We start from the raw sequence: 16,925 nt of genomic DNA, 5'->3' as shown, positions 1-16,925 counted from the left end.
TTTTGTTTGCTAATTTACAGACTTCATCAACTAAATGTCATTTCTTTCCCTCCAGCTATCAAACCTGGTTGGAGGCAACTGGCAGGGGAAGAACTTAAATCCAGGGAGGTGGTGCTGGAAAAGAAGAGTAGGAAGGAGTAGTAGAGAAGTTCACAATTTGTTGGAGATGCTGGATGCATTATTGCCACCACATTTAGTTTTTAAGATACCTGTTTTTCTGGGTTTGGTGAGTGCTAATGTTTGCTTTCATCAACACAGGACTTTTGGAGCCTGATAATCTAGACCCCCAACCAACTTTGTTATTACACTTAATAGCAAGGGATTCTGTTCCCCTTAGCTACTTTGTCTTGTGCTTGTAGTCTCCAGCACTACTTCTGAGTTCAGGAAGGGTTAATACAACCTGAAGAAAACATCATGCTCACCGGATCCCAGAATTGCTTATTTACTTGTTTTCTGATCACTTAAATAGTGCTGAATAACCAGGTTCCCAGAGGCGCTACATTCATTTCAGAATCTGGTGCTGGTATCCCTTCATTTTGACTTCACAGATTTGATCAGAGCACAGTAAAATTAATTCTCTTTAGCGTCCTCAAAATCATTTGTATTTCTTTCCGTTTTTGCTGTTTCCCTGTGGAACAAGTTGATACTGTCTGAATGTTTTTTAGTTGCACCAATATATTAATAATCTGTTTTACTCCTGGCGAGAGCTTTGCGGTCAGCCCTCAATGGGCAGATTTTATGCCGGGTTATCTTTCTGCTGCTGGGTTAAGAATTTTGCAAGCAAAAGAGAAGAGACTCCCTGCTACAGCTGCACACTCAGCTGCTTTTCTGAGGTAGGAATATCTCTGAGCCCACAAAAATAATACTGGTGGCAGCGACTTCTCTGACGGGTGTTCAGTGCTGGGACTGACTCCTTTGGAGAGTCCATCAGCATCCTGCGGCCTCTCGTGTGTGTCCGGGAGATGCTGTTCTGTCCAACCACATAACGCTCCCAGCATTGAAACCTGGCAGGGTTTCATCGCTCAGCCTGCCCTTTGCTGGTGAGGAAGCAACTGCAAACTCACATTTTTCTTCTTTGGCAATGTATCTCTCCCCAGGGGCTGCAGCACCGTTTGATTAGGATGGAGGGAAGGAGACCTATTGCGAAAGCGTGTTATTCCCAGCAGAGCTGTGCTTATCTTTTGGTCTCTGTGCTCCTTCTTAGCGAGGTGTTGGACGAGAACATCAAGCAGGAGCAGGAGAGAGGAGCCGCTCGGCTGTTGCCCCTCGGTCTCGCCTCAACCTCGGCTGCAGCTCAGAGCGTAAAGCAACAAATTGTTTTGAGACATTTCTAAAAATCTAACGCTTATTTTTTGTCAAAGATCCAGTAACACCAGACCCCCTTATTTTCCTACCTACCTGCTTTTTCTTTGTGTTTCAGCCTGACACAAGGCTCTCTGATCTCCAGGGACTCATCCTTCCCTGAATATAATGCTCTGCAGTTCTTCATCCCTTGATTTGCTTTGGTACCGTGTCCCTTACCTGACAGCATCTGCCTGGGAGATGATGTGAACAGCGTTGATGGAACAGATTTTGAGAAGTTCAGGATCTTTCCCCAAGTTTTACATTTTATTGTGGTGCTGAAGGTCACCTTTGCTTTGAGGATCAGGGAGATGAAGTTACCACCGCCTCTCAACGTGGAGGCGCTTGACTTCTGCACTTAAATTAATGCACTGCTTAATCCTTTTACTGCCCAAGTGCTGTGGCCCATCAGGTACGTTTAGTGTCAATAGTGGCACCTTGTGCTCAGAGATGACCTTCGGTCAAAGATTTTGGAATGGTTTTAAGGAGTGAGTATTATCTTTACAGTAGAGTTGCAGAGAGCTCAGTACTTTGCCCCAGGTCTCTAAGCAGTTGTTGGGCAGAGTGGGAGCAAAAGCCAGGTCTCTGCTGCAGAACTGTGGGGTTTATTTAAGCCGGGTCGAGTGACTTGCCAGGAATAAGGATGTGGGCAATTTCTGCTTGAAATCCTGTTTTCCTCAGATCAGTTGTTCCACCGTGACGTTGTTTACTCTCCCTTCTTGTAGCCTAACCAGGGAGAGTTTGGGGTGATTTCATTGTAATAAGCTCCCTGTCAAGAATTCTTGACATTACTAAGAGACTGTGTCTCTTAAAAGTAAAGGAGAGAGATTGGTCTGTCCTTGAGACTTAAGAGCAAGAGAAAGGTTTGGTTATTATCTCTTTGTCCAGTAAATCTTGATAGTGTCTTGACAGGAGCCCCTATCTTGCAGATGCTTTCCCTGTATCTTCAGTAATTATAACTACGACTTCAGCAATTTTTCAATTTGCAGCATCATTTTGTTGTTGTTTAGCAGCCCAGAGCTTTCCATTTATTCATCCTTCATTGTGGTAACCGGCTGCTTTGTGTCTCTCACTTGGGGGCGGCATTTCCCTGCTGCACATCAAACCCAGTAGGAAACTGGTTCTCAAAGGAGGAGCAGCTCGCTCTTGCTTTTTTGGATGAAACCCCCTTGGGGACAGCGCAGGGAGCAGGAGCCGCTGGCCCCTGGGTGCTGCGCTTTGCTGGGTGCCCAGGAGCACGAGTCCCTGGAGCCGTGGGGACATGGTGCTGACAGGCAGTCTAGTTCTCTGTCTTTTGTGTCCTTGCTTGGGGTAAAATTAAGAAGGATTAAATTACATGGAAAACCACATAAACTGCGGCCTGAGACACATTGAGCTGTAAGCCTATCCATATAATACTAATTATGGCAATAAGAGTCTCTGGTTTGCCTATTGCAGCTTTTCTGCAAGTCAGAATCAGTGTCGCTTAACTGTATATGAATTTCTGAAATACATTGAGAATGGGTTGGGGAGTTTTCCCCTTCACGTTTGCATCAGACCGAGCCCCCTGCCACCTCCAGCCAGCTCCAACACGGTGGTTTTGATGCTTTTGAGACAACACCAGAGCTTATTTGTAGCTGTTATTTCCCACTTTATAAAAAGAAATGCATTTGATTTTATAACCAGCAGAACTTTCTTGAGAACAGCAAAATTGGATCTGTAAAGCAGCAAGGAAATTATTTAGCGATGTCTGACACCAAACTATCTTACTGATTGTGATCTCAACGGATGCAATTTTGTGAAAGAACAGTAATTTCATCTACAAAGCATGGAAATATTTTAAATTAGAAATGACCATTTAACCCGGTGTAATTTTGTAGTGCACTTCAGAGATGCTAAAACAATACTGTACTGGTCCCAGTCTGCGCTAATGGATTGAAGGAGGAAGGTATTGGCTACCGTAGGATAAATGGATATGTAACTTTAAAGGATAAACAGGCAAATGCATGCATTAACTGTGGAAAGTTGAATCCCACGGGTGAGATTTCAGATTGAACGCTAATGAAAATTTCATTTCAGCTCTCACAATATTTTAATATGCAGGATCACAGTATGCAAATAAAGCGCAGCCTAACTGCAAGCGGCTGGCGAGTTACTTCTGTCTCGGTCTCCGCCACCCCCGTAAGTCTGTGGGTTTTGTCAAATCAAAGTTTTCCTCTTGTTTTCACCACAAGCCAGAATCTTATGAAAATATCTTTGTGAGAGAATTAGGGATTGCAAGCTGCTCTTCCAAGTATTCTCATGGTATTACTCTATTGTTCCGTGTAACTCAGCTATATGTTTTTAAATTTATGATGAAATTTGAAGTGGTACAATCAGTGCTTTCCTTATCAGAGTTTTCCTGGGAGTGCAGCCGAGGTTTGGAGTTTCCTTCTGTATTTCAGCTGCAGCTTTGATGCACCCTGTTTTTCCTCCTGTCTCCTGAATCTGATAGAAAGAAGCGATGCCCTTCTTCCCCAGCTTATGGCATCAGATAAGATACGCTGGCTCGGACTCTGTTACAGGTCACATCACACTTTAACCACGCATTAAGGCCATCTAGCTTCAGCCAACAAACTTCATCGTGTATCTTTTTTTGTAAGTGATCAGCTAAATAAGTTACTGTGAAATTACCCAGCAGGCAGCACAAGGGAACTGAGATGATTTGGCATGTTAGAACATACAAGATTCCATATTTCTGTGATTGGATGCTGATATATCCTTGTAAATTTAAATTGTGTGTTAACTTTCTCAAAGAGCAGAGGCAAGGATTTCTCTTAGAAGTTAATTAATTTGAAATAGCTATTAAGTAACAACATACCTAAATTTGCCAATCACCACACTTGACTTGAATTTGCATACAACTGTTGCATATAAAATACGGCTAAGAGTGCCTTGGATGTGCTGTGAAAATGCCCCGTTTTGCAGCTGTGATGGCTCTGCCAGGCCAAACCTCCTTTCCCCCTTCCCTCCGGGTGGGATTTAGAGCAGCAAAGCACAACCCCGGAATAGGCAGCTATATATATATTCTCAGGTATTTCACCCTGATGAGGAAGAATAAAAATGACTCTGTTTAATTTGAGGTTGTGAATACGCTGCTTGTTTCTCTCCCTTGTAAAGTACCTACGTTCTATTAATGTGACTGTTAAGATAATCATGTTTTTTGATGAAAGCATAAGACTGAAATGATGTTTCCAAATGAAGGTTGTTTTGATTTATTCCCTGTATGCAGCACGCATAATTTTGCTTTCCTAGCTCCGTAAAGCAAGCTTTAATTTTATGGCTTTGGCTGTTGCTACTACTGTGCTGAGCCCTACCTATGAGCTATTTAATGTGCAACATCGAAGAGTAAATTAATGCAGGCCCACAAAGAGAGCACTTCGATTTGCTAATTGCTTGTAGAGCGGTGGGTATTGTTGTGTAGAGAAAGACTGTTCATTAGAGATGGAGTAGCTCATTCTTTCCTACACAAGTCTCACATTTGAGCCGCTTGCCCATCGGTCAGGGCAGTCGGCTCACGTTCGGCCCCTGGAGAAGCGTGCGGGGCTGTTGGTGCTGTCGCTGTTAACTCCTGCATTGCAACCACAGGTTGCTTTAGTTTCATTCATTAAACCCCCCGACCCCCCTCCTCCAGCATTGTCAGTGAGGGCGACTTTTGGACGCTATGGAAGACAAATTATTGATGCAGGGAAGCAAGCTAAACAATTCAGAAATGTCTCCTTAGACGAGTTCCTCTCCTTGGAAACGGTTTCTGCTCCTCTTCCAGCCCTGGGCTCTGTATCCTGGGGAGGCCGGAGCACAGGTTATCTTTCTATTCCTGCCACTCTCTTTGGAGCATGACAGTATCAATGACAGTAGATTAGGCTGTGTTGTCATGTAAGATGAATGTTTGGAATTGACAAACCATTTTTTTTGGAGGCTTAAAGTAATTGAGTGAATACTTGAGAGGATTTTTTTTTTTCTGTTTATGCTACTTATTTGATTTTATTTTACCTGGTTGTGCTGCCTTCAGTGGGCAAATTGGACTTTACATTTATTTGTTTATCTGATTCTTAATCTCTGTTTGCTTATCAGATTTCTTAATGCTTGCGCTCAGTGATCCGTGGGAATTTAACATGTGTATTAAGTAATGAGAATTTCCTTGAAGCTTTACGTTAACTTTTGTGCATACTCTGAAAATTCAACACACAAGTCTTTCCTACTGAGAGATTCCTGGAATACTGAGGTGAATGTGCTCGCTGGAAAAGCCCGTGAAACAGAGCTGGGCTACCTGCAGGTAGGACATTGCTGTTCCCAGTGCAAAACTGGGATGGGGCTGGCAAACTGCTTCAGCATCTCCCAGACCTGCTGGTGTAGGTGTCGAGGACTCCACACATCATCTCCTTCCCGGCCACCCGCAGTGGTGTCCCGTTGTGGCCCCTCAGTTCCAGCAGGACAGGGAACTGCTGGAGAGAGTCCAGCGCAGCCACCAAGATGCTGCAGGGAGTGGAGCATCTCCCGTATGAGGAAAGGCTGAGGGAGCTGGGGCTCTGGAGCTGGACAAGAGGACACTGAGGGGGGACTCATTCCTGGGGATCAATATGGAAAGGGGGAGTGTCAGGAGGATGGAGCCAGGCTCTGCTGGTGACAACCAGGGACAGGACAAGGGGCAATGGGTGCAAACTGGAACACAGGAGGTTCCACTTAAATGTGAGAAGAAACTTGTTGGGGGTGAGGGTGTCAGAGCCTGGCCCAGGCTGCCCAGGGGGTTGTGGAGTCTCCTTCTGTGCAGACATTCCAACCCGCCTGGACACCTTCCTGTGTAACCTCATCTGGGTGTTCCTGCTCCATGGGGGGATTGCACTGGATGAGCTTCCCAGGTTCTTCCAGCCCCTGACACTCTGGGATTCTGTGAGGTTCAGTGCTCCTGAAAAGTGGCCAGGCATGACTGAACCTGGCCCCGGGCTGCACCAGGGGAGGTTCAGATTGGATATTAGGAACAATTTCTTCATGGAAAGGGCTGTGGGGCATTGAACAGGCTGCCCAGGGCGGTGGTGGAGTCACCATCCCTGCAGGGGTTTAAAAGACTCATAGATGAGGTTCCTGGGGACATGGGTGGACTTGGCAGTGTTGGGTTAACAGTTGGACTTGGTGATCTTAAAGGTCATTTCCAGCCAAAATGATTCTATGTTCCAACAATTCATTCCTAAAATTCTAAGGAACTAAATTCTTAGAAAGTAGGTAAATACTAAGAAAGAACATCACAGTATTGCTTTCAGGTCTTTGCGGCGCGGGGCCCAGCACAGCGCCAGGCCCGGGCCTGGGCCCTGCAGGCCCGTCCTTGCAGGCCCGCGGTGCCTGGCAGCTCCTCCAGAGCGCTCTGATTAACTGAGATGTGGGGACAAGTTCAGGGCCTAATTTCTTCTTCATAATTAAAAATGTGCGCGTCTGTCATGCTGCTGGTGATTAGGTTGTATTTTCTCGTGGCCTGGAAGGGAACACGGCAGTGAATCACTTCGCAAGCAGCTGGCCTCTAACAGCTGAGCTAGGTTCAATATTTGATTTAAGCTAATAGAAAGTCTGGGGTAGGGCTAATGTTTACAAACTGAATGTGATAAAGCATTCAGATCATCTGCTTCGCAGGCAGGCAAGAGCAGGCGCAGGGCACCCCGGCTTTGTCTTGTCCCTCCTGTACCCACCCGTGTCCCGCTTTGGACAGGATCAGCTGGGCTGGAAAAGCCTCCTTATTTCCAGCTGTATCATTTTAACGGCTCTGAATACATTAAAAATGTCCTTTTTTGCTTTTCTGTGAGAATTAGAGTCAAACCATACATTTAAAAATCTTTGAGTCTTCATAAATCATTTCTTCCAGCAATCTGGTAAGTTTAGTTGCTCTTCTCTGAATTCCCACTAGTTAGCTGCTCTCTCCCTTTGAGCCGAGCTGTCTAGAAATAAATGCAATCAAGAAAACTTATTTTGTGATTTAATTCTTATCTGATTGCTTCTCCAAATCAGACTGATCTGCTGTTATTTGCTGCTGGTTTGGACTTGCTGTCCACATTCGCCTCTAGGTCTGTGCTGGCAGAGCAGCTTGAGAGCTTTATATTTGGTTATTTTCCTCAAGCTATATTATATGCAAGGTAAATTATGGAATATTTCCTCCTTGTATTTTTGATTTCTCCTGTCTAAAAGTGTTTGCAGCCTCTTCCTGATATAAAATATGTTGGGGCCTTTTCTATCCTTTGCAAAGGCTGTGATGGATCTCTCATAAATAACGTCTCTGAGAGGGATGTTTTCTAATTCTTCTTCATGTGACTCCTTTCTGGCTTCAACCTGCTGCTGTAATTGTACCTAATTCAATAATAGTGGGGAAAAAGTCTTCCCCAGATGTCCGCAAATTTATAGTTTCCTGATATTTCGGCATCAAACTTGGTGATAATTTACTTTTTTCTTCTCACTTGCTTGTACGTCCGCTCCATGTTTGGTTGGGACTCACATCTCCCGTGGTGTTTAATGAACATGTTTCATTTCCCTGTGCCAAGTCTCAGGCTTTTATTAAAACCCTTTTCGTCTTATTGTCTCTGGTTTGGATGTAGCACTCGAGAGACCCATTTCATGTGTGACGAGAGATTGTTAGAGGGACTCCGGAGGGTTTTAATGAATATCTGCCTGAAATCCTGTGAATTGGTTTGTAGGAAAGTTGGTTGTTTTAGCTCATCTTGTTTGTTTCTGTTGTTTAAATTAGCTTCTCTGTCATAAGTTGAGACTATTTTTTGGGCTTTCTGCTAATGAGAGGATGGCTGGTTGCCGGCCAGCAAAGTCTCATGGAATATAAGACATGGGAAGTACTAACATAGCAGAAGCCTATGTGGCTTCTCCAGAATAGCCATTTTGTTTAAAATCTTTTCTCCCAAACAGAACTGCTCCTTCGCTGAGTCAGATTCCTGTTTCTCCTCAAATTATCCAGGGATAACAAGATATTTCCACTTTGGTTTGGGATTCTTTAAGTTTCTTCAAGAAAAAAGCCTTTCCTTGCACTGGGACCTTTTCTCCCAGGAGTCCAGTGGGGTTGTGTTCCGGAGGGGACTCTACCACAACCATTGAACCCCAGTATTTCAATGGAACGTTTTCCATGAACCATTTGGGATTTGAAACCTCAACAAATATGTCCTAAACTTCATTTTCTATTTTTTTTTGTCTTGAAGGGCCAGCTGTCTCAAGTTCTGGAAGAAGTGGGAAATCATAAGCAAAGAGCAGAGATGGTAAGTGTTCCTCTTTTGAAGGTTTGAAATTGTTTGGCGGAGCAGTAAGAGATGCAGAACTTAGTTCATTTAAACAGTGAATCGGTTCCAAATATTCAGAAATGAGTAGCAAATTAGCATTGTAAAAGTTTGTATCACCAGTGCTAGTCTTGGCGCTCTGTCCTCACCTGGACCAAGTGTTGGATGAGATCTAGTGGTCTCCCTTTATTTATTTTCTTGGCAATTTGCTTTTCTCTTTGTTAGCAGTTCTAGAGCAGGAGCAAGCATTTAATTTCCTACTGAGTTAACTCCTTCCTTTGAGGGCCTTTGATTCAGTCTCACGTGTGCAAAGAACAAGCAGATGAGATGCAACAGAATTACCACAAACTGGTGTTTTATAATATCTGTGAATTTTCTGCTGGGTTTATCTGTTTTATTGCAAGTTCCCTCAAAGACCAGAAATCAGAGAGACCACAACACCAGGCGGTAGGGAGGGTTATGTGCAGTTTCATGACTGTTATGTGCCATTCTTCATACTCAGGAATGAATGAGGTGTCAGCATTAAGCTGAGTCATGAACTGATTTTGGGATTCCTGCAACTTGTTCAAGAAAGACAAACCTGAGCAGTATCCAAGACGTAAACAGTCATTGTGTAGATGTGTTTTACACCGGATTAATTTTATTACTAATGCAAAGATGAGTGTGTATCACTGGCCAGTCAGTAGGTGCTAAACAGACCTCTACTCTAAAACCTCAATTGTAAACTCCAGTGCTAAGACCAGACTTTTTAGACTTGCGCTTAACTCTGCCAGGGCCCTGAAGGGAAGAGCTGCCCCTTACTAGGTTGCCATACATCCTCTAGGTTCCTTTTTTATTCTTTAATTTGTTCTCCTTGCTATTTCAACATCAGCCATTCTGTAATGAGAGCGTTAATTGATTCTGATTCTGGGGTGCTCTTACATTGTGGGCCAATATTTCGGTGTGCTCAGCTGTTTCTGTGGTGCTGCAGCTCAGGACTGATGTTGCCAAAGAAAACCGAATTAGTCCTGTTTACCGTCTGATCTCATTACATGCTGCCTTGTTCTAGTTTTCAATGCTGTACCATCAATTTTGCATTGTGCTCACTGGATGTATCAAAGGATAAATTTGCTGTTATGTTTTAAATGTTTTTATGGTTTTTGCCTCGTTTAGCCTGGGCTTTGAGTTATTTGTTAGCCGTCGAAAGTTTGTCATGTTAGGCTAGCAGAGAGCTGGTGAAACTGGTAATTGTAGCGTTAAAGCATTAATTGGTGTTGTGCATCATCTGTCAGCAGAGGATAAAGCAGCAGTTGGCGTTCGGTGCCTATTCCCAAGGGTTGCTGAGTGGAAAACCGCAGGTCTGGTGATCCTGCAGTAACGTTTGCATCCATCTCGCACCGACAGGCCGCATTCCGTGGATTGCGAGGGGTGGCCTTTATACAGCACTTTGAATTTTGTTCAGTAAATATAAGAAAGTTGCTTCCAACAGAGGAAGAGAGACTTTTTATTTCCTCTTTTTCCCTTTTGAGGAGAAACGTGACAGCGTAGTTTCTTCTTTTCACTGATGGGAAATGGTTCTTCTCCATCCCCAGGTGAGATCTCCCTGGTAGGGAAGGTTGTGTTGCTTCTTGTCTTTGGGTTGGCCAGGGGCTCCAGCACTTGTGCCGTCACCTCCGCTCTCCTCCCTGCCGCCCAACCACATCTTCTTGACATGTTTTCTTTTTCCCCCTTTCCAAATCAGCGTCTCACCTGGATGGCCTTGTTTTCAGACTCCTTTAAAGTTGACACTTCAGTGATTGTTTACTGATTTGGATTCCTGGCATCTCGCCTTCCTTTTCATCTCTCTCCCCCTTTTTCACCTGTGATCCACTGCTTGTTAGTTTGATGTTCAGCCCCCCTGGCTTGGGGGGATGCAGAAGGGCTCGTCCCGCTCCGGGTGCTGACAGGTATGGATATTGCTTTTCATCATCTGTTGTGCAAACAGGCTTATGGCCCTGAGTGGGATGGAATAAACACTTGTCAGGTGCTATCATACTGTCTGCTGGGTCTTTGGGCTGCTTCGGAGATAAACCTCTGTTGAAGTGACATCTCTCCTGCCACCCCAAAGGGTGCTAATGGCTTTGCCACCCTCCCCAGAGCACTGGAAATGAAGCGCTGGGCTCTGAGGCTGCTGAAGTAGCTGGTTGGATCTCATTGATGAGTCTGTAGGGGACACTGCGCTAGGCCAGCGCACAACGTCTCGCATGAGGAGAGTGAGTTGGATTTGCTGCACTAACCACCGTGTGTGCCCCAGCACATGTTCGCGTTGCTCATCATCTATAGTCAGTTTACTGCTAGGAGAACAAAATGAAAAGCAAAAGAAAATTTAAACATCTTCAGCTAATTGCAGTTGACAAGACAAAGGCAGTTTGACTTTCCAGTATTAATTAGCAAACCCATACTAATTAGCTTGTATAAGCACAATTCATGCTTCTTTCCATAAATGCAATTAATATTGCAACTGAAGACGTCTCTGGGCTGTGCCGCTGTATCATTAACATACTTTGCCCTAATTAGACATGGCCAGTAGTGGCTGGAGAAATGCATTTGTGATTACAACCCTAAAACAATCCTCTACTATTTTATATCCTTTGGGGAACTTGAACCTGGAATTTATTTTCTGATTTAAGAAAAATGACCCTTATCATGGTACTGTGTAATTAAGACAATGAAACTTTGATTTTTCTCTGCCTCTGGCCCTTCAGTTCTTTATTCTCCTTTATTCGCAGTTTGCGTGCACTCCTGTGGAGAGGGGCAGCGCCTGCCCAGAGAGGTGTACGTGGACTCCCCGCTCTGATAGGGCTCAGAGTTGTCCCGCAGTTCTGTGGGTGTTGTGTTTCCTTTGTTTGCCAAAATAATGTTTGTTATTGTGAGTATTTTTTAGTGCCTAAACACACCTCTTCGCTGTAATTTTTGTGTAGGTTTATGCACTTTTCTGACAATTTTACCATCATGGGAAGTTTTCTTTATAAAGGTTAGTGCTTCAGTATCTTTATCTCCAGCATATGCAAGAGTTTGCTTGTAGAGCTCACACATATGGCCCCTGCTCGATGGTCCCAGGATCTTCCTGCATATGGAATGTTTAATGCTCTGCTGGCACAGACCTGAGCGAGCTTCGCTCAAGCCAAAACAATATTTGTAGAAAACACTGTTTTGTTTGTTATATTATTTTTGTTTCCCTTCCTGAGGGAGAAAAGCAGATGTGTTAATTCTTTCTAACTTTGATTTGCCTTTTTCATCTCCCTTTATAGACAGGAGGAGCTTGGCTCAAGCTTGCCATCCGAGCAACATCTGTGGTGCCTCATCTTACACTTCCAGTCTGGTTCTGTAGCGGGGGCGCTCATCTCGAGACTTTTTTTCTCCATCATTAATCCCCGAGGGAAGTCAGTTTGATATTAAAAACGTATCACCTGTATTTTCACTGCCCTGAGGTGCTCTGGGTATCTTTTGGCTTTCATCTTCAAAACACAGCTTGGCCCATGCGGGATCTGAGATCTATAGACTGCTCATTGGAACAAATTCTATTTCACACTCCAGCAGATTAAAAAGGGTGGATGTAAGAATCAGAAGAACTGTTTAGCAGGGTGGGAGGTAAAGAAGTCCAAGATTGTAGCCGTCACAAAATGAATGGCATTAAATTGAGCGTCTTTACAGAAGAAATAAAAGACACCTTGACATGAAAATAATGAATGCCCCTTGCCTCGAGTAAAAGTGTTTGCTAAATAAAGGGAGACCTTTATTTAAGGGCAGCAGGTCAGGGAGAGTTAAGGAGCCAAATCGTATGTTCGATCTGATGGAACCAAGTGCTGATTTAGCAATATGACAGCAGATCTCCCGACCACGTGGCAGGTTTCATTCAACCCCCTGTGTGATACGGGCGAACCAAGGCGGGTGAGTAGCACAGCACGAGCACAGCAACCGTTTTAGTATGGCAATTTTATCCAGTTCTCAAATCACATTGAGAAACGTGAATCTGGTTATAAAGCGACACCAAAAATAGCTGATCCAGAATGAAATTATATAGTAACAGTAAAATGGTAGAGGATTCTTAGATCATAAAGTCCAGTCCTTTGGTTACTCAGACAATTGCAGCATATACCTTAGTTCATAAATTTATCAAGCTTGTCTTGAAACTGCTTAGGTGGTTTGTCCCTTTGCTCTCATTGAAAACCTGCTCTGATAGCTGAAATCTTCCCAATTCCAACTGAAAATATACGTGCAGTTAATATCCATTTTTTTCTTGTGCTAATGTTCTCCTTAAACTACAGTGACTGTTCTTCCTCCCTCGTATTTATGCCGTGACATATTTATAGAGAACAATTGTTCTCTCCCAGCATTTCATTTGTCTGGGTTAAACAAATCAAGCTCTTGCAATCTCTCTTAAAACAGGCTCCTCGGTCTCCTCGTGAATCCTGCAGCTTCCTTTACATCTCTACCTGTTTTTCTGTGTCTCTGTTGAAGATGAGTAACCAGAGTGGTCCCATTGTTCTAGGGGATGTTCCAGCAGTAGCTTGGACAGGAATGCGTTCTGCAGGTAAAGGCAGGTACCTCTCTGTCCTGGATAGAGCTCAGCTCTTCCATTTCGGAATCACTTTACCCATTTCCACTGCCCCACGGCACTGCTGTCATCCTGCGATCGCTTAACCCGCCCAGCTCTTTGTCCTCCTCTCTAGTGTCTGACTGATGAAGACTCAGCTCTTAGGAGAAGTTCTGGCCGTAGTGGGACTTGCACTGTTACATTTCAATTCTGCTGCAGTTCCTTCGGTTTTCACCTGGCTTCTTCTGCCTGATCTATTTATTCTCCTCTATGATAAAGCCTCCCTGCTTTGTGTTATCGGTAATTGCGTTTGTAGTTTATATTTTTTGACCCAACATCTTCAGTGAATTTCGTTTGTTTCAAATAGGTTTTCAGATGGATGTCTGAGACATTTTTTTCTCTATCAGGTAGTTTTATTTCAGCAGAAGCTTTTGTTGCTTGTTTGTTCTGTATATACTTCAGAGTGTTTGTATTGTTCTTCACTTTATTGTGTGGCCCTGTTCATTTAGAAATGTTATTTGCTGCAACAAGGCAGGTGAGCGTGCGGGAGTCACTGATGCTCTGCTTCAGCTTTTCTCCTGGTGTTTATCCTGTAGAGCTTTGGTTCTCCAGATAAGCCTGGAACAGAGGAATGGACTACTTAGAGTGACTTTTCCCCTTTTCCTAGCTGAGAGCTCACTCTCAAATGCTTGTCGTAAACAAGTACATAAAATTAGTCCTTGCTCACTCCCATGGCGCAGGAATGTAGGTGAGCTGAGGAACAGAGAGAGGAGGTTTTTTTCCCCTCTCTTAGCATAGGGAGTGAATGAACAGCCCAGTTGGTTGTGTTGCATCTGCTGCACGTCCCTCCTGGAAAATTCATGTTCCACACACAACGGTGGCAACATCAGAAGCATCTATTGCGTGTGGCTGCGGGTGGTGGAAGCTTTGGGATCCTGGCAGCTGATGGAGAGGTCATCCATAACGTTACACTTCTGCATGGTAGTATCTCAATGCTATTTTAATTAGGTTTGAAGAAGAGATTTAGTGAGTCAATTTTTGTGGTTTATCTCTGCTTTAAAAAACTAGCCAGGCACCTGGATCAAATAGTACATTCCCTTTGAATTAAAAAGAAATAAACGGTCTGTTTGAAAGTCCCATTACGTAAATGAACCTGCTGTTGGACCCATTAACGTGGAAGTTTTATGGAACTCGGGCAGCACCGGTTTAGTTTCAACGGGCCCTGTTTTCATTTTCCTCATCAAAGGTAATAACAGCGGACGTGGGGTTGGGATTTGACAAGGAGGAACCGGAGCTGCCCCCCTCTGCTGCTCCCGTGGGGCTCCCCCGGGGACAGGTGTTCACCCAAAACTGAGCAGCGAGTCCAGTTTCACGTGAACATTATGGGCAGTGATCTAATTCTCAGCACATTATTGGAAAAGCCTCCACGCTACAGGTGTACGGGGAAAACCTGACAAGCAACCATGGGTTGCTTTCTGCTAAAAAGGATGATAGTGAGGGCTCCACTTTAACCCAGAAATAGGCTGAGAGTTGATAACGTGTTTTCACCTTTGCATTGCAGGATTATAACTAGGGGAAAAGAAGAGAGTAGGCTTTTTCCCTTCAGTTATGGAGCAGAGGACAAAGATGAATCTGGCTTTCTGTGCAGAGGACGCTGCGGTGCTGTGATTAGAGCAGTCCTGTTGTCAGTGTTGCTGTTGTTAATGTCAGAGCTGAGTTATACTGAGTTACTTGGTAAAATAAAATGAGTGGACAGGGATATTATGAGAGCCCAACCTCAAGGTACAAAAGGCACCAAATGACATGCATGCAAGTCTTGTGCTTTTCCAGGCTACATCCACCCGTGGAGTCTGTGAGAAGTTTTTAGGCTACCTCAGTCTCCATGTGGTTTGATTTAGTTGAACTAAAATATCCTGGGGGGCGCAGGGGCTCTCTGAATGTTCAGGGGAAAATAGAGTAAGAGGTCCTGCGTACCTCTAGGTTCAGCAATTTCTGCCCCTTTTTTTCTGCCTTGCCTAAAAGGCAGCTTGGAGAAGCTGTAGAAAGAACATGCTTGTCCAGTGAGGGCGAGGAAGACTTGTTCTGTTGAACGGGTTTGTTAGGATGGGACAAACTCATCTTTCATCTCCAACGTGCTTGTGCGAAGGATGGAGACCAGTTTGCTCCTGCGTTCACAGTCCCGGGAAGTTGTACCTGCATCAGAAGAGGAGCGGCCTGAGAGATCCGATCCGAGAAACGCATTTCCTGCAGGCGCGGCTTATCCTGAGCAAGAGGGAGGATGAGAAGGTCTCTAGCAATGGGATCTAAGGGAGCGTTGGGGGCACGTGCATTGGTCATGCCTGCAGATCAAAGGTTGCTGGATGCTTCTCGCCCAGGGCTGGCTTTGTGTGTACAAAAAGGGAAAGGAAAGCTTAAAAACCCATGACATTTCAAGACTGCCTCAGTCCTTGCACTTGGTCAGCTTGCTGTGTTATTTGCTTTGTTTTCAATCTTTCTGTGTGTGCATCCTTAAGCAGCGCTTCTTCCTGGTGTTTTTTGCCTGTGGGTGCTGGGCTGGGTGCTGGTGGCTGCTGAGGTCTCTCTAGCAGGACCTGCGAAACCCTCATTTATCGCAGAGACAAGGGGATCATAGAGCAGAATTTTTATGATGACCTCTTGGTGAATAATGAATGGTAGCGCCCTTCCTCTTCGGAATCGCTTAATTGAGGGCTGACAACTCTTTGTTGTATTACAGGATCTAGCTTGTCAGGAGAATTTTTAACTTATTTATGAATATTTCATTAAGCGCTAAAAGACTGCTGTACAAAATGGAGCTCCTGCCAGGCCCTGTCCTGTTGGGTGCTGTATTCAGTGCTCCTGTCACCCACCCACGCATCCATTACACCCATTAACACCTTCCCTCCCTCCAAGCTGCACTTTGGAGCTTGTTGTTAGTGGCAGCAGGAACATGTTCACCAAGGGTTAAAACGCCACATTTCTGTTTTGGCACCAGAACTGGACACATGGTATTTGAGAGGGAATTGCTTTTTGCTTTTCATTCTGCGATTGCAGCTGGCAGCTGCAGGGAACCACAAGGCATAACCCCGAGAGCTAAAACAGGCAGAGCGGTCTTGGCAGGGCCCTGTAACCTTTGCTTTTTGGGCACCAGGAGAGACATTTCCTACTTCTTATGCATTAAAAGCCTCTGCTTGTTGCTGCATGAGGGCCTGAGGATGGGGCATTTCTTGCTAGAAAAACCTTAAATCTGCTTTTCTTAGCCTTGTGTCTTTGGGGAAAGGGTTGGGCAACAAGACTTCTCCAAGCAATCTTATATATTTATAGATATATAAAGGGGGGAGTGTCAGGAGGATGGAGCCAGGCTCTGCTGGTGACAACCAGGGACAGGACAAGGGGCAATGGGTGCAAACTGGAACACAGGAGGTTCCACTTAAATTTGAGAAGCAACTTGTTGGGGGTGAGGGTGTCAGAGCCTGGACCCAGGCTGCCCAGGGGGTTGTGGGAGTCTCCTTCTGTGCAGACATTCCAACCCGCCTGGGACCACCTTCCTGTGTAACCTCATCTGGGTGTTTCCTGCTCCATGGGGGGATTGCACTGGATGAGCTTTCCAGGTCCTTCCAACCCCTGACACTCTGGGACTCTGTGATCTGCTGTTTTCCTGAAGGCAGCTGGAAGGTTCTGCCGAGAGAGCTGCTGCTTTCCCGTAGCTGGATCCCTGCCCCATCCTTATGTTTCCCATCTCTAGGAGTTCAGAA

At 44.8% G+C, this 16,925-nt stretch overlaps 1 protein-coding gene across 1 annotated transcript in view; it reads left to right on the top strand.

Annotated features, from left to right (window-relative positions):
- MAD1L1 (mitotic arrest deficient 1 like 1) overlaps positions 1 to 16,925 on the top strand; it is a 366,427-nt gene that overhangs the window by 152,311 nt on the left and 197,191 nt on the right. The window contains exon 13 of the mRNA XM_080353821.1: positions 8,544 to 8,600. Within this exon, the coding sequence (XP_080209947.1) occupies positions 8,544 to 8,600 (57 nt within the window). The remainder of the gene's footprint in view (positions 1 to 8,543; positions 8,601 to 16,925) is intronic.

The sequence above is a fragment of the Nesoenas mayeri genome, assembly GCF_963082525.1.
Source record: "Nesoenas mayeri genome assembly, chromosome: 15".
NCBI classification, from domain to species: Eukaryota; Metazoa; Chordata; class Aves; order Columbiformes; family Columbidae; genus Nesoenas; species Nesoenas mayeri.
This window is presented reverse-complemented; position numbering and strand designations above follow the sequence as displayed.